The sequence below is a fragment of the Mya arenaria genome, chromosome 11, assembly GCF_026914265.1.
Source record: "Mya arenaria isolate MELC-2E11 chromosome 11, ASM2691426v1".
Classification (NCBI taxonomy): Eukaryota; Metazoa; Mollusca; class Bivalvia; order Myida; family Myidae; genus Mya; species Mya arenaria.
Window position 1 is genome coordinate 68,273,169 of NC_069132.1, and position 13,001 is coordinate 68,286,169.

At 34.0% G+C, this 13,001-nt stretch overlaps 1 protein-coding gene across 2 annotated transcripts; it reads right to left on the reverse strand.

The window, feature by feature from the left end:
- Positions 1-643: 643 nt before the first annotated feature.
- Positions 644-10,386, reverse strand: LOC128207640 (uncharacterized). Of its 2 annotated transcripts, none has more exons than XM_052910683.1 (3): positions 10,153-10,386; positions 3,294-3,434; positions 644-2,247 (listed from the first exon to the last, which is right to left on the reverse strand). In XM_052910683.1, the coding sequence occupies exons 1-3, from the start codon at positions 10,179-10,181 to the stop codon at positions 1,620-1,622; spliced, it is 798 nt and encodes a 265-aa protein (XP_052766643.1). In that variant the 5' UTR covers positions 10,182-10,386; the 3' UTR covers positions 644-1,619. The 2 variants fall into 2 exon arrangements, with proteins under 2 accessions (XP_052766643.1, XP_052766642.1); XM_052910682.1 differs by lacking the exon at positions 10,153-10,386 and adding an exon at positions 5,572-6,061.
- Between the last annotated feature and the right edge of the window lie 2,615 nt (positions 10,387-13,001).

Genomic DNA, 13,001 nt, shown 5'->3' on the forward strand with positions numbered 1-13,001 from the left:
GTTATATTTATGAGCTCGTCATAGTTTTTATTTCAATTTCAACTATTTAATAATAATGATAATGACATGATTTGGGCTTGAGGTAAATTTGATTTTAGTGTTGTATTTGATATATCATATGAATGATATTTCAGGAAACAGGAAGATCTAAAATGTGTTTACAAGTATGACTTGCGCATTTTGAATACTAAATTTGACATCATAAAATGACGCCATAATATCACAGAAATGACATGCACAATGAACGTATTGATAGTCCAACTAGCTTATGGTTTTAGTTTTTACCCTTACACGGAATATCTATGGAACATAATACATAAAGATAAGTTTCATTTATCTTTTTAATATATTTATACGGCTGGGCCGTTTGAAAAAAACAGTCCCTATGAAAGTATAGCATAAGCCCGGCAAACTGTGGTTGCTATGGAAACATGAGTTAAGTTATTGTCATAAATCGATAAGAAAATGATACGTCAATGGCAATCCTTTTTAAGGACAGAAGATTTGAAGAAAACACTTTAAAAAATCATTACTTTTTTGCCTTTTTTATAAGTGATTATTTCATGTTTAATAATGATGTCCGACGACGTTGATCATAAAATAGTTACTTGCATGTGTTAAAGTACAAGTACAGGTATTTATTAGATTTTATTACTACTTGTTAACAAAGGCATGGAAGCAATACATACAATAAAATACACTTTTGGAATGAAAGGAATATCATTCAGTTATGGCTGAAACGTCACAAACGAATATACTGGACCGCAAACATATTCATGGCATACAGTCAAACCTGTATTAAGTGGCCACCTTTGGGAAATGGTCAAAATGGCTGCTTGAGAAAGGGTGGCCACTTAATCCAGGTTGGAAATTGTATGTATAATTAATGTCAAGTATGTCAATGTACCGATTGCAAGTTATACTGTATATTATGTTTTCTGCAGTGTTCTGTTGTGTTGTTTGTTTCTTAATTATGACACTGTTTTCTTAAAAGTTAACACTTAAATACCTATCTCTTGACAATTCATTTTTCATGCTTTGCGGTCTCGCTCATGGTTTGTAAAATGCACGTTTACAAAAAAACATTATTGCGAAATAAAGTGTGGCAAATCATTAATATTAGGAGTGCCAAAACTAAGAAACTGACAGCTGGAACCCTTTAACAAATGTTAATCATAATTCGTGTATTCGATAAAGGTTAAACTCTACATCAACTGTTGTATCAATCCTTGTGGCCGAATGTTGACGTCGGTTTTCGTAGTTTTTCTTGACGCTACCTGCGTGGTTCGCTTTCAACTACATTTTTTTTATACTTTTTATTGTATTTTATTTGCAATTTCGCAATAACTGAATAAGTGTTTCAGATGCATTTCTAGGGAAATAATGTTTTCGTCCCAAAACATGAGCGATCGAGTTTCTTTAACTTATGCTGTTGTAAATGAGTTTGGCTACTGTTGTCGTTTATGGAGAAACTCCTCGCGCATTATTTGCAGCGTCGCTTCTGAATATGTCACATGGATTGAAATGCGTTAAATTTTCTTGGTAGCACACAATCGGAACACCTCGGCCTTTATCAGAATTCCGAAGATGGCCGGAGATGGCCGAGTTGTTACGATTGGTTAGCACACTGTCTTCACAGGTTTCAAAATAACGCGCCGCGGTAAAGGGGCCCCGTAGTTGACTGCCCAGTCACGAGGTTTTGTCTTTTCATTACGTTGCTTCATTTCTTTTACCAGTTGCTGAAGTCCCCGGATCTTTTCTTTGATGGACGTCCTTGGTGCGTGGGACTCGGTCGTATCACACTCCTCAACCTCGTACCAAGTATCTCCCCGCTCCTTCCGGTGATCGAGAGAGGTTGGCGGACGCTCGTCGCGGCAGCGCTCCAGCAGCTGATTATAATTACCGACCACAGAATAGCTTTGAGGCTTTGGTAGCACACTAAGGCTATTGTATGTGAAAGGTAAGAAGCAGGGGAAATGTTTACACCGCGAAGAAGTGTTGGACGGATCAAACAGGCATGCGCGACAGACGCCGTCCCGCCCACCGGACGCCTTCGGGCCGGTCCTGGAGCCGGGACCGTTCAAGTTGCTCAAGCCGCTTGAGGATCGGGAGTCTACAGGTGTGGCGGATTGAATTCGAGGGAGCCGGATCGGCGTGACCTCCTCCGCTCCCTCCATTTCCTCGAGCAAGAATTTGGTTTCTTTACGAAGTTCCTTCGTCACTTGACTAAAGCTGGTGCGCAGAAGTCTGAAATATGACGGATGAAATATGACATATTCATTTTAATTTATCAAAATTGCTGGAATAATACAATCAGTTAAACATAATACAAACTTGTTACAATGTACTACTTAGTTATGTTGTAAATACTGTTTAATAAGATTTACTTTTCACCCTAAATCCGACATTCGGAACTCCTCGGCCATTTTTATCGAAAACAATTCAACCTCGGATGTATGCCGGTCCATCAGTAAAAGTAGTTCGTATTTTTTAATTATATCATCAATTAGATTAAGAGTTTAGCTTGTATTTATTGATCTAAGTTTAAATTGATTGCCAGTGAAGTGTATTATTGCAAACAAAATTAAGATTCACAAGAGTTATAAGTCATTAAGTTTAACTGCTAAAATAAATTACTACGCGATCTACTTACAGCGGACTTAAACATACCAACTTCTGAGTATGTAAACCGTCCATATACATCAGAGGTTGTTTTCGATAAAAATGGCCGTGGAGCTCCGAATGCTAATCCGATTGAATAAAATTAAAGTGAAATGCGGATCTTTGGTGTGTTTTTTTTTTTGACAAATCAATATGGAATTCAACTTTGCTAATAATGTTTAGACATTACATTTCTTTTATCAAACTTCTGCACATGTTTTAAGAAACTTCCATCGATTTCTTATACTCAAATTGAAATCATTAAACTATTTAAAGAAGCTTCGTTGAAATCTTTTTGACTGGGGTGTCCTGCATTTTTTGTTCATTTGTATTTTTTAAGACATATAATGTTACATGATTTGAATTTTCTTTTTATCTTTTACTTCAAATACGTAACATTTGGATGGCAGTGAAACACACCCATGAATAATCAATTTTGCTTGATGTTGACTTTAGTGTAGCTTTTCAAAACGTTTCAATCTCAAATATCCTTTTTCATTTTTGAAAGCTAACCATTTTTGGACAAAATATGTCTTAATGAGTTTACATTCAATTGAAAGAAAATTAACAACTGAACGTCGCCATCTAGTCAAGCTCTATACAAATTGAGCAACTGGGCTTTAGGTACCGACCTGATTTTCCCTTGGAGAAGACGGCCGTGGACGTCGTTGACCTTCCGGAGCCGCGCAGTGGCGGCGTGCTTCTGTTTCGCGATGTTCAGGCGCCGGTCCATCTCCCGCTCAGCCTCCCAGCGACGCCGGAAACCAGACCCACTGGAAATAATTATAGAACATTACGCTTGGACATTGGCGTTTGTTTTGCTGTCTGTTTGTGCTATCGCCGACCTCAAGTGTTTTAAATAAGATGAAAGTTGATGCAACTGTCAGTCAAATCCAGATATTAGAAGATTTGAAGACACAGAGTGGGCTATAAAAAAGAAGTCCGTGTGCGATTGCCCTAGCTCTGCGAATTTACCTCTCTGTCGCAATCGTAACAACTCGGCCATGTCCGGCAAGCTTCGAGACAAACTCCGCGCAGTGTTACTTCCCTTGCAGTACAGTAATCACTGCCTTCACAAATATCACGTGATGATAGAAACGGCACGTGATTGCAATTTACAAAATGGACGGAACACCTTTAAAAGAAATTCCAGCAACATGTTTCATTTGTTTAGAAAATAAACGATTTTATTCCATAAAAGGAAAAAAATGCAAAACGTTCGATACATGTCTGAATAGCTAACAACACATCCATGTTGATATTGTAATTTGTAAATCCTACTTTCAATTTGAAAAAAGACCGAACATTTCCGAATGTTTTTTTTAATTGTTATTTTTTTATAAAACATATTATGCCTATCAACTGGCGTAAAGTAATTATTTAAGAAAGGATATAAGAATAAATATATATGATTAAAAAAAATGCCATTAAAAGTTTTCATCCAATTTTGGATGAAAATCTTGTGGTGGCAGTGATTACTGTACTGCAAGGGAAGTAACACTGCGCGGAGTTTGGCTTCGAGATTATCTGTTGGGTAATGGCCGAGATGTTCCGATTTTTCTATGTTGGTGTAAAGCGCCGATACACGGACTACAACTTTCCTTGGCTTAAACCACCATTGAAATGCTGACTATGTCGCCCTAAACCAGACCTGCTGAAAATTATTATAAAATTCTAAACGCCGGGATCTAGACCTAGTGGAAATATTTGTAAGTACACCGGGAACCATACCCACTGAAAATAATTATGAATATTATGACATGGGGCACAGGCCTGCTGGAAGTTGTCATGAATAGTATGTCGCCGGAATCTAGATCTGTTAATATATTGTATGAAAACTATTATGACGCCGGGCACAAGCCCGCTGGAAATCATCATAAATAGTATGTCGCCGGGAACTAGACATGTTGATATCTTTTATCAATACCATGACGCTGACAATCGTACCCACTGATAATAAGTGACACATAGATCTTGTACGTCGCCGGAAAGAAAGATCCGCCGGAAATACTTGATAATAGAATGACGCTGGAACTATACCCACTGGAAATAATTATAACCAGAATGGTTCCGGAAACTTCACTTGCTGAAATTAATTATTATAAATAGTATTGCACAGACCTGCTAGAAAAATACAGAATGCCAAAAACTGTGTACGCCGAAATGGTAAGACGCCGTCGAAATCCTCGTTAACATTATTTTATCACCTTTTTTTCAAATAGTCGGCATTGAACGAATGGATTTATTGAGCTAAAAAAAACAACAGAAAGATAATTTTAAAAGGATAATTCACTGCAATAGACGGTTTAACTACTTTAAACCTTTAATGTTTTATTTGTTTAGAATGTTTGCAAACATTCACTCCGAAAAAGGAGTATAGATATAAATGTTTCGTCCAAAACGAAGAAGTTAAAGATGCTCTCTTACTCCCAAATTAGATGAACCACAATTAGCGCAAATGTTTTAATATACAAAAAAAAAATTAATAAATGTCGAAAACAGTGGTTCTTATGAAAGATACCGAGGTAATTTGGAAAAAAGGTGCAGAAAACACGGTACTGAGCCTTGTGAGATGACAGTAAATCACATAAAAATTTAAACACTCACCAATCATTTAATATTTTGGCGTTTTCAGCTATTAAATACACGGTAACAATCTTGTTATCTGTTATCAGTATTTAATATTTTCCATAAATGCATTATTAAGTAAGTATTTAAAGGTTTATCACTCAAAATATATGTTTGTTATGTATGTGTATTTATTGATTTTGAATAAGAGTGCCACTTTAAAAATTATAACCGAATTACCTCTACATATTTAAATGCTACCTATCTACTCATTCCTTTGAATTTGTTTAGAACAAGCAAGACATTTAGGAACTCCCTAGGAAACTACAACAGCCGGTGTACCATTCAAGTGATGTTAAACTTTCTGTCGTAGTCGCCATGGATAGAGCGGAATTTGAACTCGACTGTCGTGACGTCTTTTTATGATCGTCATCCGACGTATTTGTCTGATTTGACGTCACTTTACGCTCGTCACCTGGCAATTTCAACTTAAGTGACGTAATTTGGCTATCGTCATAAGGCGTTATAGACTCAGTTGACGTTGTTTCACTTTCTTCTTCTGACGTTGTTGACTCCGGTGACGTCACTTTACCGACGTCTTCCGGCATCACCGCATGACCTGACGACATCTTACGTTCCACATATGAACTGATTGAGTGACGTGGTGAAAGCTTTGGAGAAGATGTTAGCCGAACTGGCGACCACCTACGAGGCGATGTTTTATATTTCTCAGACTTTACAAAGTAAGTCATTTTCTTATCCCACGCAGAGCTAAAACTATGAGACATTTTCAAATGTATTCCTTTTCTATTCTTGCAATCACAGTTTGTCTCCAGACTTAACTTATTTAGGCGCTGGTCTAAATGAACAATTACTTATTTGTATCAATAGCGCTAAATTAAACTCCCCGTAGACTGCTAAAACCATTTAAAGGCACTCCCACAATTTATGTCGGTAAAGTTTTTTATTAAAAACTTCGTTGAATTTGAGTTATTTCACTTACTTTTATTAACAAACATAATACATAAACTAGAAGATATTATTTTTGAACGGAATTTTATAAATCAAAGCTATAAATGAATACAGTTTTAGTAGCGTTAACAATAAAGCTAATATATAAAATAATATTTTTAAACTTTTATTTCTAAACGTTTCGGCCTAACGCCTTCATCAGTAAATAAATAAACACCCATAGTAAGGAAGTGACGTCAACGTCATGCACTAAAGACTTCACGTCGTTTAGCGGTACAACAAATGACTTCAAAGAGTGAAATAACAATTTGATATTTTCAAATTTAGCCCACTCACGTGCAAATCAAATGTCAACGAGCCCGTGGTTGGGACATACTTTCAATGACGTCATAACCGAAATGACGTTGCGTTCGAATACTACGGTGCGCTTTTCTGAAAAACTACAAGAATGTGTCATTTTTAAGTACTATAAAGGCATAAATGAAAAGGTAGCATGTTTGTTTTAGTTTAAGATCGCAATATATTTCACCTTGTGAACACCTAAAGTATATACTTCATTCATGGCTATGCCGCTCGTAAAATATAACTTTGGTGCTTATATGGCTAAATATATTATGATCTCACACTGAAAAAAACATTTACCCCCTATGTCATAAAAACATAGTATACTACGTTTGCCTAACTATAAAGCCCTATTTTAAACCTTTGATGATGTTTTATCACTGACACTTGCATTTTGATAACATTTCAAACGAAAATAATTATCTCAGTGTCAGGCTTTATTAAACACAAAGCAGCCCCTTTAAACTTCTTGCAGATTGCCAAATTCATTTAAAATATTTATTATTGAAAACAAGTACTTAATAACATTTCAAACGAAAATATCTTTTTTTAAATATTAAACACGAAGCAGCCCCTTTAAATGTCTTGAAGACTGCCAAATTCATTTAGAATATCTATGTTTACAATCACTCCTGTTAATGTGTGTATCTTATTGTCCAACCCAGAAACCAGAGACATGCAAACAAAGCAGACTTTGATTAGCATTCTGTTTTTTTGTTCCGTCTGATAGATACCTGATTAAACATCTAGTTGTCTATGATAGCGTTTGGCAATATTTGAATAAAACAATTTACGAGATACAATAAATTTTGAATGTTGTCATTTGCAATACAAGCAGCTCCTTGCAAGATAAGACGGGTTCGTTTCGGGCAGGGAGGACTCAAAATATGTATTTGTGCAGAAACAACTGAACATTTGCCAGCCACAGTTAAGGTACGCCATCCATTTATTAGTATGCACTTTTACCCGATTAAGATGTACCATAATTTATACAATTGTTTTAATTTACCGATAAGGATGTATATATATATATATATATATATATATATATATATATATATATATATATATATATATATATATATATATATATATTGCAAACACTGGTTCTTATGAAGCATACCGTGTTTAATTTGAAATAACGGTGCAGAAAACACGCTACTTATACCTTATGAGACGGTAGTTTATCACTCTAAATCTTTTAGGACCCACCAGTCATTTAATATTTGTGCGAATTCAGCTATTAAATACAAATGTACATTGTTACAATCTTGTTACAATATTTTCCATAAATACATTATTTAGTAAGTAGTTAAAGGTTTATCACTCAAAATCAATGTTCGGACGTTTTGACCAGCTACTTGGGACGTTTTGATCAAAATGGGGACGTTTTGATCTGCGACCGTTTGGTATACATGTGTATATATTGATTTTAAATACGAGTGTCACTTTAATACAAAAAAAAGCTACTGGGGCACTATTCAGTATAATTCTTATCCTTATTCTTAGATGCTCAGTGATTCCATCTAGTCTGTTGGTCATTTATAACAGACCAATCGAAATACTCAGATTCTTTTCCCAAACTTAAGATAGATATAAGTTCGTAATTGAATACTACCTTTGGTAAAGTTTCATTTTAAAGTTACCAAATGATAAGATTGAATGTTGTTCTTTTTTAAAAAATACCGAATATCAGGCCTTTTTATATCTGCATTATGCTGTTTATATGATAGATTTATAATATTCTTATATACTCATAGTATAATTGATTTATTACTTCTCTTAAATATATCATATTTGATTAATCATAATTTATTGTTATTTTTGTCAACAGTAAAAATTACATACAATCTACACATACACATACGATCAAATCAAACAGAAAGAACAAATGGGTCGGGCTACAAATTATGACAACATTAGTTTCAGCCATTCCCAATCTCGATGTTATTATCTAAAATGCACTAACACATCCTAATGGCGGATGGCTTACCTTAAATGCATACCTAGTATTTATAGTAGTAAAACTAAAAACTAAAATAGTATATAAAAAGCCTACAACTGTATAACCCAAGGTTTGGTATCATGCAGGATCAGTATGTTCACTAATGCCAAAGTAGGACAATCGTTAAAGGTACCATTCACGTCTTTAAAGGGTCAAACTTCAAAAACAATAATTTCTTTTGAAATGCAAACAGTCAAAATCATGCTTTTACAAAAATCAACATCATCAAACGTTGAAAAAAATAACTCTATTGTAAACGTTTTACAAATTATGACAGAGACTGCTTTTTCTCCCACTCCAGATAAGTAGATCCAAGTATTGAGCCATGCTTGCCATTGGGCAAAGATAAAAAAGTACCCGTATGGAACTATTTTTTTATCACTACGCACAAAAGGGATCCGGTAAAAAAAAAACAGTTTTACTTTTTGTTGTTTAACTGAAGTCGGAGAACATGCATCTACCATGGTCCCTCGTGTATGATATATAATCCAAACCCTCGCGAAGAGTGTTTAGTGGAAACTCGGTAAACCTCGTTTTCGCCAAAAACACTTCAGCTCAGGTTGGGATGACCTAGCATGGAAGATACTAATAATTTCGCCGACTTTAGGCTAAGATTCAAAACATTCTGTTGAAATGAGTATAGAACTGCCAGTTGCTGTTTGTTCATAAAAGTATTTTATTGATTTAGTAAAATATCTCAATTTGAACTTCTGAAAATAAAATAAAACGTTTCGAACATATAATATGTGAGAGTCCCTTTAAAGCTGCACTCTCACAGATATACCATTTTTACAACTTTTTTTTTAAATTTTTGTCTCAGAAAGAGCAAATTTTTGCATAAATATCTGCAAACCAATGATTTAAGTTTGCTGACAAAAAATCAGATCGTAGATTTTCATATTTCCGTTCGAAAATTACTATTTTATGGCTTAAACCGAAAAATGCATAAAACATCATCATTTTAACTTAAATATAAACATTTGCGTTCTATTTTTTGTCAGCAGTCTTATATAAGTGGTTTCCATGGATTCTCGTAAAAATTGGCTCATTCCATGACTAAATATAAAAAAGTTGTCAAAACGTCCAATCTATGAGAGTGCAGCTTTAAGGGCGTATAGTTATACATTGTTGGTTATATTGACTTTATGTTGATGTCGAGTTAAAGTAATAAATAAAATAATTAATTATAAAGACAAATATGTCTAGGAATCAATTTCGTGATATCATTAGACTAAAAATAATAACGCAGTAATATATTAACAATGTTTTCAGAATTAAGATTTGTCGAAAGATTGATCGTATTCTTTATAATGCGAAATCAGTCAAGGCAGATAATACCATTACAACATAAACAATGTTTTAAGATAAAACAATGAATTAGACGTAAAAAAACCCAAAAGGCGCACGATTAATTTCACCAAGTAATACTTAAGAACCAAAATAAGACGTTTTTTTTATATAAGACCTTTTCCATTACAGGTATATATTTATGTCGGAAAACAATTTCAATAAATTCATTTTTTTTAAATGTCAATTGACTTGAAAATAAATACATGAGATAAGATATGACGAGATATTATGTTATAAGCAAATCTAATACTTACAAGTCTCTCCCATTTACTATCTCGAACATCTGGGCAATGTCATAAATTTAACATATTTTAATAGATCCTACTTCTAGAAGTGGTCTTGAGAAATGAATCGCACAGTCATATACGTAAGATATTATTGCCTAATTCAAAGTGCAATAAATTTTATTAAAGAACGCATTTCGGCTTTATAAAGATTCCCCCAAACACAAACGTTTGGATATGTCATATTGATATAGATCCTATTTCACTTTCATAATATACAATGCATTTGTCTGACATTTTCATTAATTTTCCTTAATGTTAAACGTTATAAAACCATTAGATAAGCTCTTCACGGCTCGAAAGTCATACGCCATTATTCTATTCATGCTATGACGCTCGAATTTCATTTCTATAGGCTCATAAAAATGTATTCACGAATGAAAAACAATATCGAATGATTGATTAAAATTCGAACCGACATCTCCGATGTCAAGTGTCAATTCGTTAGGGCCGGCAGTTCATGCGTGTGCACGCTGCCCGCGTCTGTTGCCAGCATCCTTCGTCCACATCCGCATGCGTCCGCGAAAAGAATTCAGAAAATCAAATAACTTCGGATCATTATAAAGAATTTTATTACAATAGGTCGCAATTGTACACATACAAATGTTTGCTATGCTCTCATAAAACCGGCTGTATTAATCTGTTTTATTTCAATGTTTAAAAAAAAAAAACATTGAACAAATATAGATTAAAAGTGTCAGACTTAGTACGTTTTGCGTAATGACAATGCTTTTAATGCATTCTTATGTATCGATGTTTCATATAGTTTTTACTAGTTTGTATTCCTATTTTTCAAGCAAAAGCCAGGCCGCGTATGTGTCCGCCTCAGCTTAAAATCGGTCGGACGCACACGTGGACACATCAAACAGAACCAAAGAAAAGTATTTATTATTATGATTAACTCATTTGACTTTAACGATCAAAACTAAACAAAACATATGATTCGTGTACTAGGGTGACATAGAACAGCCGTAGGATAACTTGTTAACGTTCGCGTATTGTTTCGATAATTTTCGCGAAACATTTTCGGTAAGATAAATATCATAAGACTAAAAACAGACTTGAAAGTACCCCGAATTGCCACCTGTTACCTTTTCGGCTGCACAGCTCTAACAGGTAACTTTATGCTAAGCGTATTCCACTTAGTAAGTAACAAAATAACTGGCTCCACCCCATAAAGGTTACTTATTCGTGGAGAAACTACTTAATTGACTCTAACCTATTCTTAAATTCAACAAATTTTGTGTTTCATTTATCATGCTAAAAAACGACTCGTTTAACAAATCCACAGAGAAACATACCGTCGTGATGTCACCTCAAATCATCACAGAATAGCGATTTTTTAATAAATAAGCAAGTAGGAAACATAAATCTGTAAGAGCGTGAAAATATTAAAATTTATATTCACTGTGTACAGTATAAGTAACAGTGATTAAACTATAACAACAACGTGATATTTTACCAAAGATCATAACATATTATGACAGTATTTTCTGCAAGTTTTTACCAGATAAAACTCTTGAACATCTGGGCCGGTGTGAATAAAACATCTTAAGTCATTTCCTAGTAAAGTCATGTTCCCAAGTGAAGTATCTTACTAGTCATATGATAGAGTAACTTAAAATCCAAAACACTTTGTTTTTATTTAGTTTTATGTAAGGCAAAAATATTGTGTTAAAACACTTGAACTCTTCTTAAAAGTTAATTATGAACATCTTAAGATATTGACTAAAGTTAAGAAAATACTTAAGATATTTTATGAGTAGTGGCCCTATATATGATACTCACAGAACTCTTATGTTGCCGTTTTAATTTTCCATGTATGTTTCATTATTTTTAATGAACTTATTTGTCGTAGTAACTTTAAAAAGTCCCTTAAAGTATGTATGTTATAGTAACAGAGGACACTGCATACCATTCCTGTAAAAGCTTTATTTACACAACTAAGGAATAACACCAGTTTCCGATTGCTACTCCGGCCATGTTTTAAATAAAAGTCTTTTTTTGTATACAGTCCTACTGAATACAGAAGCTTGTATTGACATTAAACCATTTCTTTTACCTAAATGTTTACACTGCAAACAAAAGTGATATGGCAAACTATTTAAAAATCAACGAGATGCATGATTTACGAAGATACAATTTCGAGTGCTCGGTCTTTGATTTAGATATGAAAAGAAATAAGTTTCAACCGAACCCCCACAAGACAAAGTACATTACCAGGGCACAGGACATGTTTTTACTAATAAATCTGCATATTGCGCAAGGAAGACCGCTTCGTTCACTTCACCCTTATTAATAATTTAATTTAGTATTTTATATAACATGTTCTAACAACTACTTATATTTTAGTCTTGTGCATAGAAATAATATAGAGGATAATTACTTGTTTCAGTGTAAGATCGTATTATATTTCACCGAGTGAACACCAAAAATTGGAGTTAAAAGTAATTTAATTACACTTTCTAGAAAAACGCACCAATTTGTACGCACACGTAACGTTATTTCAGAAATGTGCCCCAGCCCTGTGCGCGCTGACGTTTGATTTGGAACTGAGAGCGGGCTAAAATTTCAAAACAGTGAAAATATAAATTGATATTTTTACTGTTTGAAACATTGAAATATCACTTTTATTTCACTTATTATTCTCTATTAAAACAGAGAAGCTTCTGACAAATATATATCATCGGTTTCATACCTTTAACATTTAAATTAAAAAAAAATAACAGTCATTAACAAAAGGTTTTGGTAAATTTCACAAATGAGGCGTTCGTCATTTATAACTAATGTCATGACGCGCACTCATTTATAATCATATT

Bases quoted from the DNA above. Each gene is read 5' to 3' on its own strand.
- LOC128207640 (XM_052910682.1), bottom strand. From the start codon at position 6,017: ATGTCTCATAGTTTTAGCTCTGCGTGGGATAAGAAAATGACTTACTTT. The intron at 3,435-5,571 runs GTACACCGGCTG...AATTATTTCCAG, and splicing joins AGTTTAACATCACTTGAATG to TGGGTCTGGTTTCCGGCGTC. The intron at 2,248-3,293 runs GTCGGTACCTAA...GTCATATTTCAG, and splicing joins CTTCTCCAAGGGAAAATCAG to ACTTCTGCGCACCAGCTTTA.